General features: G+C 50.4%; 5 protein-coding genes across 6 annotated transcripts; 2 read left to right on the top strand and 3 right to left on the bottom strand.

Annotated features, from left to right (window-relative positions):
- Window positions 1–23: 23 nt before the first annotated feature.
- CKM354_000895100 (uncharacterized protein) lies at window positions 24–2,049 on the bottom strand (the record flags this gene model as incomplete). Of its 2 annotated transcripts, none has more annotated exons than XM_044804352.1 (5): window positions 24–257; window positions 347–865; window positions 924–1,189; window positions 1,247–1,438; window positions 1,545–2,049. In XM_044804352.1, 5 exons carry the CDS (start codon window positions 2,047–2,049, stop codon window positions 24–26), a joined length of 1,716 nt encoding a protein of 571 aa, XP_044660287.1. The 2 variants fall into 2 exon arrangements, with proteins under 2 accessions (XP_044660287.1, XP_044660286.1); XM_044804351.1 differs by having other exon boundaries at window positions 1,659–2,049.
- Window positions 2,050–2,600: 551 nt separating this feature from the next.
- Window positions 2,601–3,766, top strand: CKM354_000895000 (uncharacterized protein; the record flags this gene model as incomplete). The annotated part of the gene is made up of 2 exons (XM_044804350.1): window positions 2,601–3,383; window positions 3,434–3,766. 2 exons carry the CDS (start codon window positions 2,601–2,603, stop codon window positions 3,764–3,766), a joined length of 1,116 nt encoding a protein of 371 aa, XP_044660285.1.
- A 369-nt stretch (window positions 3,767–4,135) lies between these two features.
- CKM354_000894900 (uncharacterized protein) lies at window positions 4,136–4,759 on the bottom strand (the record flags this gene model as incomplete). Its single annotated transcript, XM_044804349.1, has 1 exon — window positions 4,136–4,759. The coding sequence occupies one exon, from the start codon at window positions 4,757–4,759 to the stop codon at window positions 4,136–4,138; it is 624 nt and encodes a 207-aa protein (XP_044660284.1).
- A 564-nt stretch (window positions 4,760–5,323) lies between these two features.
- CKM354_000894800 (uncharacterized protein) lies at window positions 5,324–7,776 on the top strand (the record flags this gene model as incomplete). Its single annotated transcript, XM_044804348.1, has 2 exons — window positions 5,324–7,346; window positions 7,397–7,776. 2 exons carry the CDS (start codon window positions 5,324–5,326, stop codon window positions 7,774–7,776), a joined length of 2,403 nt encoding a protein of 800 aa, XP_044660283.1.
- A 4,361-nt stretch (window positions 7,777–12,137) lies between these two features.
- CKM354_000894700 (uncharacterized protein) lies at window positions 12,138–12,746 on the bottom strand (the record flags this gene model as incomplete). Its single annotated transcript, XM_044804347.1, has 3 exons — window positions 12,138–12,245; window positions 12,304–12,505; window positions 12,700–12,746. 3 exons carry the CDS (start codon window positions 12,744–12,746, stop codon window positions 12,138–12,140), a joined length of 357 nt encoding a protein of 118 aa, XP_044660282.1.
- Window positions 12,747–12,972: the final 226 nt, after the last annotated feature.

Here is a 12,972-nt window from a genome sequence, read left to right as displayed (position 1 = left end):
CGCTTCAAGTCTAGATTGTATCTCTATGAAATACCCATATCCTCGTTTCCGAGTTCGTGATTGTCCTCTACAACTTCCACAGCTTCTGCAGCGTCACTAAGCCCATGCGTGTGACTGTCTACTCTGTTGATACATTGGACGATAGACGGCTCGTGCAGTATTGGCGCCGGTCCCAGCACGATTGACGGCTCCGCAATGATCTCGACATGTTTCGCAGGGGCGACACCCTGGACTACGTTTTGTTCAACGTTCGTAGCCTTGGAAACTCGTTGCTCTCGTCACGAATTCCTTCCTGCAGGATCGTCGTCGTCGTTCTGTCGGATTCGGGATCCTTCCCTGGGTCGACCGATGGACCCATCTTGGTTATCTGGTCTTTCTCATGATCGATTGACAAAGCCTTTTTCCCGCTGCTATCCTCCTCTACTACGGATGGGCTTCCGCGATCGGCATTTACACCTGAACTTAGTCCTCTCGCGTCTTCCAAGTCAGACATATCCATAAAATCCTCGATCATCCGATCCTCCATCCGCTCTGTAGACCGTTGATCCTTGGACGTTTCCTCGTCAGCATCCTCATCATCCAGTCTGTCATCCATCTCGTCGATATTCTCGTTCATGCCGACTGGATATCGCGGCACATCTTGAAGCTGCACAGAGGGCACAGGTTGTGCTTGGCGAAGATTGGTGTAAACAAATGACTTGATTCTGGCCAAGTATTCGGCACTGTTCCGGTTGTCCATGTTGCTCGGCTTAACGTCCAGTTCGAAGTCTGGGGAGTAGTAATCGTAATAGTCTGTGAATGGCATCGAGCGGGACAGCTCGACACCAACGATCTGTCCAGTCTCATATGCCCATGCCCGAGCGACCTAACAAGTAATTCTCAGGTTTTGCACGACTCGTTTATCAACACTATGCCGAACTCACATTGCGAATCGTGTACCCGCCTCCTCCCAGAAAAAGTGTCGGCAGGTTGAATTTCTTCACGAAGTTGACGCAATTGGCATGTCCGGCCAGACTCAAGTTGAATGCACCGAGGCGGTCTCCAGACAGAGAGTCAGCCCCGCACTGCAGGACGATCGCTCCCGGTTGAAAGAACTCCACAGCCCAGGTCGTCACCGATTCGAAGACATCTTTATAGCTTGCATCGTCAATTCCATCTCGCAGTGGTACGTTGACTGAGTAGTGTTTCCCTGCACACTTATTGTCAACGCTGCAAGAAGGTCAGGAGATGAAGATTGATCCCATACCTTGGCCGATACCAATATCGCGAAGGTCGCCAGTCCCTGGAAAGAATTCGCCATATTTATGCAAGGAGACACACATTACCCTGTCAGTGGTGTAGAATGCTTCTTCGACACCGTCGCCGTGATGCACATCAATGTCGATGTACAACACTCGTGCATGGAATCGGAGCAATTCAAGGATTGCGAGGACGATATCTGTACATCAGCACTTTTCGTCAGCGAGCGCAACGATACTCTGTACGCATCTAAAGGCTCTGTCTATCTATAACATGATGGATTGGTTCGTTTGAGGAAGACTTGCCATTAATATAGCAGAATCCTGATGCCTCGTTCTTCTTTGCGTGATGCAGCCCGCCTGCCCAATTGATCGCCATGTCACATTTGGCACGATTCAGTCTTGCCGCTCCTTCCATACTCCCACCGGCACTGATCGCGCAAAACTCAAAGACGCCGTCAAAGGGAGGGCAATCTTCTCCCACATTGTGCTTGGCGCACTCTTTAGCCAGGAGATGTTCATTGTCGGGAGTAACACGCTGTAAGAAGTCCACATATTCATCCGTGTGGAACTGTGTCATCTCGTATTTGGAAGCTGGTTTGGCTCGGTAAATCTCCATCTTATTGTAAAGTCCATAGTTCATAACAAGCGAATGCGCCATCCGAATTCGATGGGGTTTCATCAGGTGTCCCGACTGGTAGGCATAGTTCCCGACGTCGCTGTCATAGAAATAAGCCACCCGCTTCTTATGAGACGAAGGCGAATTAGTGCCTATTCCTGGCGGGTCCAGCGGAGGTGCAGTGTACGCCATTCTTGAAATTGAAGTCGGACTGGGAGATCCAGCGACTTTGCAGTACCCTCCATCGCGAAACACAAAGGTAGTCCATCTTGCCCAGATGTGCAACTGCGAGGATCGAAGTGGAGAGAGTCGAAGAGTGAGATTGTGCCGGACCGCAATTTTGCCAAAGCTCAGCCGTCGCCGGCGTTGACTAGGTGAAGAAGTTTATCTCGACGTGCTGGTCACTTTTGCTGTTCATGGTGGGCGCACAACTTTCCAGTGGACTGCTGCATCAGTGGACTTTATACGTTCATCGTCCCACTACCACCACATCATGCCACACATGCGTGTGGTAAGGTGGCATGATCTTGAACGCACCATGTGAGCATCCGAAGCAGATTACCCAGTCGTGATCCCATCCTTGCGGTCGATTAGGTTCGGGAGCTGACATCTGTCAAGATGCAGGCAGACAAAAAAGCTTTGAGAGTCTCGCATAAGCTCAAACTCTGCAGCCAAGCGGCTTACGCTACACTCGAACTCTGAAGGCCACACGGTTACGCTATCCTGATACGCTTTGAGCCAACATGCTTACGATATGCAACTTCGGCTGGCCTCAGCTTAGCTGGTCATTGTGCATTGCAGCCTTGTACATACTGCGGACTTGCATCCGATCCCTTTGGCCTCACAGAACAGGCAAAGCCATCGTCACGGGGAATGGGGCCGCTCAGCAGAGTGCAATCGATCCCAACACATGGATCAATCCTGTTCGAGGCCTTGATTACCTACGATCCGATCCAATCCCGTATCGCCCCTATGAGTTCCAGGGCCATGTCACGATGGGCATCCAGAAGAGAAAGCGAGAAGACTGGATCCGGCTCGACTCAGGATACCTGAAACGAATCGCAGAGCGCAAAGAATTGATCGAAAACAAACCTGAATACACTATTGGAACTGGAACTCTGGTGAACGATGCCATCGAAGAATTGTACAATGAAGTCATGGTCGATTACCTACCGAAGAGGTTCCCTGATATGTTCCGTGTCAATGGCAAAGTCTGCGAAAACATGGCCACCAAGGGGTCCTACCCACTTGACTCAAGCGTTCTCACCCCAGCAGAAATGCTGCGACATCTTGGCCTGAACGTAGAGGAGGACTTCTACATTATGTGTCCCGATGCAGAAGACGGACAGTTTCGACTCCGAGGTTACATCGCTTGCTTCCCAGGTGGCTTTCTCAGTCCAGCGAGGGTTGGTGAGAGTGTCCGCGAGATTCATCGGCCCGTTCCTGGATACGATGAGAAACTTGGTCGAAGCGTCGATCGTTACTTCAACCGCATGGTGCCGGGCGATTTCATCGGACGCATGAATGTATGTTCTCCCATCAATAACGTCGATCGAAGATATGCTGACGACAGTAGTGGTCACTTCAAACCGATGGCATCGATTTGTTCCGAATCGACGGGAATAACTTCTATCCAGGCCAGGAAGACAGAGAAGACTTCAAAGCCAAGTATCAACCCAATTTGGACGACTGCTACTTGCGCGTGGAGCACCAAACTTTGTGTGCACTTCCAAAAAGCCGTGCTATTATCTTCTGCGTCCGCTCGTATATGACTTCTCTCCACGACATTCGCAGAAACGGAGAAGGACCGAAGCTGGCAGATGCGATTGAGAGCATGCCAGAAAAGCTTGCCGAGTACAAGATGGTGCCGTACTGGGGATACACAATTCTACCTTGGCTGCGTTCATAGCTTGCATCGAGCTGACCATACTATTCTTTTGGACATTGAGCTAGTTTCTGAAAGTGTAATATTGGTAAGCGTTCATAGATCAGGTACACTTAGGATGAGGACAAAACATATTTCTCGAATTGCGTTCGTGTCTCACTCATGTGATCATGTCTGGTATTCAACTCTTTTCTTGACGTTGGATGATGTGCTGTTATTATTTCTGTGCTCGCTTGCAATATACAGTCGGTCAAGCTCTCGAGCTCTATGATCTTGCTTGATGCTATATTGAGCTGTCAAAAGCAGCTGATTCTGATGAGGCATTGCACTGAAGTAAGGCGGAGCGCATGGCAAGCAAGACATCGATCTCTGAAGTACAGCTCGCACAACTAACTAATTCTGCAGTAACGCTATCACATCCTCCGTTCTTTCGACATCACAAAACTCATTCTTCATGGTGGCCAAATGCACCGCGTGTACAGTTTCAGCGTCGTACGAATTCCTCTCAAACTCGACATCGAACGTCGCTGTCCCATCACTGACAAGTACCAATGCTCCCCTCGTCGATTCGTCCAGATTCGGAATTCCGTAGCTGTGCTTAACAACATTGAGATTCGATGCCATTCGTACCGTCGTAGCAACACAATGTGCCGTCATCAGTCCACAAATGACTAGTCGCTTGATGCGTTGATCTTGTATAGCTGCCTGCAGAGTTGTCTCGACGAAAGGAGAATTTGTCGTTTTCGGGAAAACCTTCTCCGTGGGCAGAGGAGCAGCATAGGGCATGAAATCGGAGCTTTCCTTGGAAGGATGCAGCGGTGATGCTTCAAAGACGGAATGATGACAGACATGGAAGATCGGTGCTCCAGCCTTGCGAAATGCGGCGAGAAGTGCAGCAATGTTGGCCTCAAATTGTGGTGTAGATCGAGACGAGCCCCAGTGTGTTGGATCATCGAAACCCTTTTGAATGTCGATGAGAAGGAGACCCGTCTCTGCAGGCAGATACTGAGGCGCCATGTCGTTCAAAGATGTCGAGGATTCTGTTCAGAATTTGGTTTTGGTGTCTTTTTGTGCAATGGAGTGTTGTAGAAAGGCGTGATGTCGATGTCGGCGCCGGATGAAGTGATTGGTTCTCTTCGCAATACCGAAACCGAGGGTTACTTCTGCGCCCTTCGTTTTCCTGATTGAACACTTCTGCAGACAGTGGTATCCGGCGTTCAAGTCCTCAAAGCCGCTTGAAAGCGGCGCCAATCTCCACGCCACTCTTCACACTGAGGTTCAAGAAGAGCCTCAAAACGTCGGGTGTCAAGACCATTGTACGACACATTCCAGATGCGCCATGACCACCACTTCGCATGCCGTGGAAAAAGTGCCACAGGCGCACCTGGACAATCAACAGTCGTGGCGAACGAGATACAAATAGCGATAGTGGGCCCACTGATACCACAATTAAGCACGATGCCACCGACCGCAGACAGGGCATCCATGAAGCTCCCTGGGAGAAGATAAGGTTTAATACCACTGCATTAGGTTTTCCTGGGACGCCCTGCAACTGACAAAGACAACAACAGCAATTTCACCATGACCCAACCCAACGACGTCAGTGCTGCACCCAGAATTGGCCGATCGGAAGACTTCTGGATCAAGCAGTTTGAGGGAGTCGATGCGGCAGCGTTTCCGCCGATTTCTGCGTCTTCAAGGAAACCAAGCAATAAAATCGCGTCAACTACCGTACAGTTACCGAGCCCTGGCCAGAAGTACCCGAGCAAATCTGTATCGGATGCTGCCAAGACTCTACTTGTGGCATCGTGGGCACTTGTACTCGGCCGATACTTGGACGTCAGCGATGTTACGTTCGGATGCTCTGATGCGGCGTCTGTGGAGAATGTCGTGCCCCAGCGTATCCAGATTCCCGACTCTGCTTCCATGACAGCGTACCTCCGCATCGTGGAGGAGCAGATCCTTCTTGTCGAACAGCAAGTCTCCTCGTCCACCAGCGAGATTGAAAAGTTGAGCGACTGGACAAGCCAGGCATGCAAAGCGATTCAAAATGTTTTAGTCATCAATGAGAAAACCGGAAGTGTTACAGAGGCCGCCTCGGAGCATATTTTGAGCGTCACTGGAGCTCTCGCTCAATATCCTCTATTGCTGGTCTGCGACGTCAACACTGAGACCTGCATGACATCTCTGAGGGCTTTTTTCGACCCTAGAGTCGTGGCATCAGAGCAAGCACATCGCATCACGGCTCACATTGAACATGTCTGGAAGCAACTGCTGGCGCTGTCCTCATCCACTGAGCAAACGAAGGATGTCGTCTTGCTGAACGCACGCGATGAGAACGACATCATACGCTGGAACCAAAACATACCAGAATATATCGATGATTGCGTTCATCATTGGATCGAACAGCGAATGGTTCAGCACCCCGAAGCCGAAGCAGTGTGCGCCTGGGACGGCAGCTTGACTTTCCGCCAACTGGACCAGTTGTCGGGACGATTAGCATGCCATCTCCGCGACCTAAGTGTATCGTGCGAACACTTTGTTCCACTGGTGTTCGAGAAGTCCAAATGGCATGTTGTCGCCATGATGGGCGTTCTTCGAGCTGGTGCGGCATTCGTACCTTTGGATCCATCGAATCCAAGCGAGAGGCTTCGGGACATCGTTGCACAGCTTCAACCAAAGGTCATGCTCACATCTCCAACAGCGATCGAAAGAACCGGGAAGCTCGGATCTGCCGAACATGTCCTGCTATCTTCAGACGCAGAAGACTGGCTGCCGTCGCAGGAGTGGACTTCTTCGGCTGTCAAGTCTTCCAACGCCATGTACGTTGTCTTCACGAGCGGCTCTACCGGCAAACCGAAAGGCGTTGTGATAGAGCATGGCATGTTTTGCTCTAAGGCCAACCCACGATGTGAAGTCCTCGGTCGGAATGAGAACACACGTATCCTGCAATTTGCCTCATTCAGCTTCGACCTCAGTATCGAAGACGTGTTGCTCACCATCATGTATGGCGGCTGTGTGTGCATTCCCTCAGAGGAGGATCGCGTGAATGATCTCGAAGGGGTGATGCAGCGGATGCGGGTCACTTGCGCACACATCACGCCCTCGATTGCGAACACTTTGTATCCCGAGAACCTCCCTTCGCTTCAGCAGCTTCGACTGGGAGGAGAACCGATGACGAGGCAGCACATTCGCCGCTGGGCACGGATGCTGGAACTGAAGAACGCCTACGGCCCAACCGAATGCACCGTCACTGCAGCCGTCTCCGAGCGTCTATCGCTGAATTCCGATCCTGCAGACCTGGGAAGAGCTGTTGCGTGCCGGTCTTGGATAGTCGATGCAAATGATCACAACCGTCTCTGTGCCATAGGATGTGTGGGCGAGCTGCTACTCGAGGGGCCCATCCTGGCACGCGGCTACTACCATGAGCCCGGCAAGACCGCAGACGGTTTTATCTTCGATCCAGATTGGTGTCTGCAGGCCCCATTCCTTGAAGTAGGGGAAGAACGTCGACGCTTCTACAAGACCGGTGACCTTGTTGTGTACCTGTCAGATGGTCGTCTTAAATACATTGGCCGGAAAGATTCGCAAGACAAGTTGCGAGGTACGTGCTATACATTTCTTTCGAATGTCTCTTGCTGACTGTGATTGCAGGTCAGCGTCTCGAGCTAGGAGAGATCGAAACACATCTTCGAAACTGCAACCTTGAAGTCGATGATCTGGCGGTAGAGGTAATTCGTCCATCAGCCGATCCCGCCGATGCATGTCTTGTCACATTCTGCGCCCTCGGTGATCACTTTGCCAATGGGGATGAGACAGCGCTCGGAATCTCTGGCACCGTTCGGAGCAAGTTGGCAGAGATTGCAGTGTCCGCGAAAGATCGTCTGGCCGCCAGTCTGCCTTCCTATGCGGTACCATCTGTGTTCTTGCCCTTGAAGAGTTTGCCACGCACAATATCTGGGAAGACCGATCGAAAAGCTTTGAGGCATCTCGGATCGTCGTTGGGTAGCCATGGTCTAAGCATCTTCGCATGAAGCAGTAATGACAGTCTAAATATTATCAAATCTGTTCGATAGCTCCACTGACTTTGTCCGGCACATTTCGGTCACGCCGTCCCCAGTTGTGAATAACAGAGACGAGACAGTTTCACTGGGCACAGGTTCCGCACAGCTGCCGCGTATCTAAGCCAGGTTGCCTCGCTCTCTCCGAAAAGCTTTTGAACTGGTCGATGGGGCCGTCTTGCCAGCAATGCTAACGAAGCGCCGTGCTAGCCTCACGATTGAACTATGCCAGTACGTCTTACCATAGCAGCAATAGTATCTCAGGTCGACCTAGATCTCGACTCTCACAATGAGCGGTGGCCAACACCGCATCACATATTCACAAATATATAACCACCGAAGCATGGAGTGGAAGAGTGATGCGACGCACGAAATTGGGAATATTATTCGCGATACGATCGCAGCAGAAGAAATGGTACGAGCTATACAGTCACTGCAGGATAGCGAAGTAATCTCATGTAAGCCCTCGCTATGTATGGCTCGAGTTCCTACAATCTATTTTCGACAGATTTCTTCCCTTGCGTCACTCATTCTGACACACCCCTTTCGCAACAAATGAGCAACAAGACGTGAATTCCCATCTGTGGACACATCGGGTTGAGATGTGGTAGACTACCGCATTGTTTGGCGTCTGCACGCGAATCTGACTCCACGTCTGCCTTGCTCGTTGAGACAAAATGTCTCCAGTCCGCTCAATATGGCGAATAGCATAGCAGCGCAGAAGACTACAGGATCTTTAGCGAATCGTGTCGAGTTCAAACTCCCCGTGCTTGTTCTGGTCTCCATGAGCACTCTGCTAGTCGGTGGCTTGAGTAGATTCGATTGCCAGCGAAACTTGATCATCACTGTTGTGAGGCACTACCGCACATGTCGCCACAAGGCTAAAAGAAGAAGCATGGACATGCTTTCCTCCTCGAATAAGGGAAAGCGGTACATTCGATCAAGACTCAGGACACTTGCTGACACACATCTTTTTGGCGCGGCCACAATCGTAAGCTGGGCAGGCTCTGTTCTGCCAGAGGAAGCCATGCTTTCTGCAATGGCTCTGGACATCTGGAGTCGTTCCTGGCGAGGCATAGATCGAATACCTTATCGTAAATAATCAATATAGGAGTTTCTAGACTACGTAGATTAAATCGAGCGACATGCGTCCAGACCTCTACTAACCCTTCACCTGCTTGCAACAGCTGAGCTTCCACCATTACCGATAATTCTTATTACTAATACCAAACGCTGCAGCAAGCATAAATGATCGGAGCTCTTCGTCTGACAAGATCTTATATTGTGCGACGCCAGACACGCTTTGCATTATTGCCCATGATGACAATGAAGTATCGGTCAACATGGGCAGGGTATTGCGGGCAGCTGATAGCGGAATGTTGCATTCAAAGCTCAGCATTTCTCAGATATTTCGTCGGAAACAGCATTCGCCGCTGTTGTATCGATGCGCTGGGCGAGGAAGTCTCCTATGAGAACCGAGACTAGGAGCAAGATTGCAATAGCGAGAAGCAGGACAGCAATTATGATGCTATCATGCTCCATGGCTCTAGTCAGGAAAGTGACAAGATCTTCCTGCCGCCATACCGATATCAAAATTTCTCTAAGACACAGAAGATGGTCCGCTCCCCTAGTACCACCCTGCTTCCACGCGTCGCAGGTTATGAAGGCGCTTTTCCAGATCAGTTTCCCGAACAGAACGATATCTGCCTGTACGATTATGTCGGCCAGAAAAGGAGTCAGCATCGTAGAACTCAGCACAGGAAGGAATCCCAAAATCCATAGGAGCAACAGCTTGTGACTCGAGCGGCGAAGAAGACCAGTCTTGCCCCAGATCTTCAAACCCAACCAAGGACCGCCTAGGACTCCGCCGATAAGAAGAATTATGCAGCAAATGCTCCAGTAAAGAAACCATGAGGGAGGGTCGGTTCTCGCTGATGGTGCGCTTGAATTGTCCATGTCACGTATAGAGCCCGCAGGATGATAGCCTCGAGGTAGTCCTGGCTGTCTGCAAGGGAGCTGTTCTTGTTGATCGCGAAAGTATGAAGCCGCGCTCCAATTCTTGGGCTGCCCGTAGAAGATGAGTATGGAGAGAAAACGCAAGGTCATAGAAGATTTCGAATTCTGTTGCCAAAATTGAAATCGTGGCTCGCGGAAAGTAAGCTTTGGGATAGGTTCACATCGGTACCAATGCACCTGCGCTACGATCCTCTCCTCGACCACATGCCTCAGTCTCATACTGCGTTCAGATACTTGTTCACATCGCAGTCTCAGTGTGGCTAGACTTAAGCCGCAATTTACATGTGTTGGGGATCCTTTTCATGATCGACTCTGGTTTTAGATCTATCAACAGATGAAGACGATACCTGGGCCTGCTTCGGTAACCCCCTTCTAATCTTGAGAGGAAACTTTGGATCGAGCAGATGGTATCACTTCACGAATAATGATCTGTAACAGCTGCTGCATTGGTCGCTGAATTCTTGATTCCGCCGACCACATGAGAGCTGCTTCCTTCTCTCAACATTTGCTCGAGCCACACGGCTGAAATTCTTACTGCACCTCTTCGTCAAAGAAATGGCTATCAATCGAGGCAAGTTCCGGCCAGATATCCTTCAGCTTTACCCAGCTTCCAACTTTGACCGGGAAATGGAGCCATGCTATTGGATAGGTAGTGGCCACGGTACTGCATACAGAACAGCAAAAGAAGCCTCAAGTCAGTGGACGGATATCCAGCCCAGACGAACCATTACGATAGTCTTCACGACCTTTCTGTGAATATGCTTCAGTCTCGATTTCTGATAGCCTGTGACGAGTGGAATCAATGATTCGGACCACAACTGTCGCTCAGTTTATCGTCGCGCTCAGTGTGTGCTTGCGTCCATAATGAGTACGCGGGAAGCATAGGGATCTCTCGCATGGTGGCCTCAAAATTCTCTCCCAGTCCTTTCGTATTCCTTACGCAACACTTCCATGACAGCGAAGCCGCATGATAATGTTTCCTCACGCATACTAACCTCATCAGATGTGGCTGCTCGCGGACGGTAGAAGGGAAGCGTAGAGAAATTGTCACTTTGTGTTGTCTCCACACTACACGGAATTCATGGCTGCGCCACTTCTGCATACGCAATGCCCCGAACGCGCTCGGAGAACGGAGATACTATGGGTGCAGCAAAATTGTACTACCCTTGTAAGAAAATCGAGTACGAAGTCCAAGTCTCTGTCCTGCTACCCACCGTCAGCCTATTTCATTCACCTTCTCAGAGTAATCAGGTGAACGTATAATGAATCCGTCGACAATCCCCTCTAGACATCCATCTTAGGAGTCTCATCCTGTGGAGCCGCTTCCCTTCTCAGTCTCTCGGATGATGCGAACATGCGGTCCACAACAGCAGCCAGCGAAAGACACAACAAAGCCATCAGGAAGCACATGGCCATAACTTGTATTATGCTCCGCTCCATGGCTTCCAAGCAAGAATTGACAATACTTTCATCCCTCCAAGCCGCTGACAAGTCCTCCACAAGACATAGCAAGTGTTCCTTTCCTTTGTCTGACGTCTTTCTCCTTGCACCAAACGAGGATAGAGAATTCTTTCATAGCGTCTTGCCGAGAATCTTAACGTCCGATTGCACTATCAAGTCCCACTGCAAGACACCTAGGATCGGAGAAAGCGGCAGTGGGACAATTAGGAATATGACGAAAACCAAAGCTGGATGATTTGAGCGGTGGAGAAGCCTAGTCTTGGCCAAAATGGTTGAGCCAAGCCAACCGCTACACCACATCAGTGCGAGTGTGAGGATCGTGAGAACGATTCCCCAGGAATTCTCCCAAGATGGTGCTTCGAGCGGTAATGGTAATGTAAGCAGGTTCATCACGTTGCCGAGTGTCCCATTGTTGAGTGCATCCGTTGAGCTGTAGCCTAAAGGTAGCTGTTCTCGTGTCCCGATGAAGGCCATTCTTGTTGATTGTGGAACTATGGACCTGCGCTGAGTTGCAGAGTACTGAGAGGTGAAATCAGGGAGAAGAGTGAGGTTGTGGGAAAGAAAACTTCTGAGGCGGTGCCAGGGCAGCACCTTCGGTTGGCAAAAAGGTATCAAGTAGGCTCTGATCTGTACCAACTTTCATCGCTAGAAATGGATTCCAACGACGTGTCCCGATCTTAGGGTCCACTACAGCTACTGGTTTGCAGCCTTTCCCGTCAATTCGACGCTCCGGTTGCACAGCAAAGTCTGCGCATTCAAACTTGAGCATCTACAAGCCATCGCTGCGATTCATTAATTGCGTAAGAGGCCAAGATCATGCCGGATTTTACGACCACCACCTCTTTCCAGCATCTGCTCTAGTTCGCCGCAGCACCTTGTGCACCACAGTACTTGACGCAGTAGTGTTCCATCTCATCACCACCGATGTGCCAAGCTTCCGAATGGCAGTAACCATCGTTCGGGTCCTGGGAAGGGGAGTGTGTCAGCACAATGCTCTCTCTACCGATGATGATTGCGACTCACAAAGGTGCAGTCTGGGCATCTGTCCCACTGCTTGAACCCAGTGTTGCGGTTACTGTAGTACTCGCATGCGCACTTGGTCGCTTCCACAAGCACTTCGTAGTCTTCGTAGTAGGTCATGCTTGGCGAGAAAGGTGTGCCGCCTGGGTTTGACAGTGTTCGACCTGTGATGCACACTGCAACATTGTGCAGATCGGCAAGAGTACTATGAGTAGCCACGGGTCAGATCAAGGCCTCTGAGCTCAGCCAATGGCAGTTATGTGTCTTGTGGGCAACGAGCATTCTCCATCAACGCGTTGCCCTTGCTAAGCGATGCTTGATTATGCGAACAGAAGCGTGAAGAAATCATGCAGCAACAAATGTTGTAGTGGGAGCAGCATAGGAGAAGAAGAGACATACCCAACCGCGAGAGTTGCTGCAACCAGTGTAGAAGAAACGAATCTCATCTTGGCGTTCGATGGGCGTGCAGATGTTTGTGTATAAATTTGGCAAAGAGGTGTGGAAGCAGAACTAGGATCAGGTGCCACTTCCGATGATTCAGATCGAACTGAGGATGCTGAGCTCAAATTCAAGTCTGGCCAGACAAGAATATAAATGCAGCTCCAGATACTCGTTGTTAATACCAAGCCCTCGAGACGTCTAGCCAGAAGTATTGACAGCCACAGCCTCCCA

Source organism: Cercospora kikuchii (assembly GCF_019650295.1).
Source record: "Cercospora kikuchii DNA, contig_00005, whole genome shotgun sequence".
NCBI lineage: Eukaryota > Fungi > Ascomycota > Dothideomycetes > Mycosphaerellales > Mycosphaerellaceae > Cercospora > Cercospora kikuchii.
This window is presented reverse-complemented; position numbering and strand designations above follow the sequence as displayed.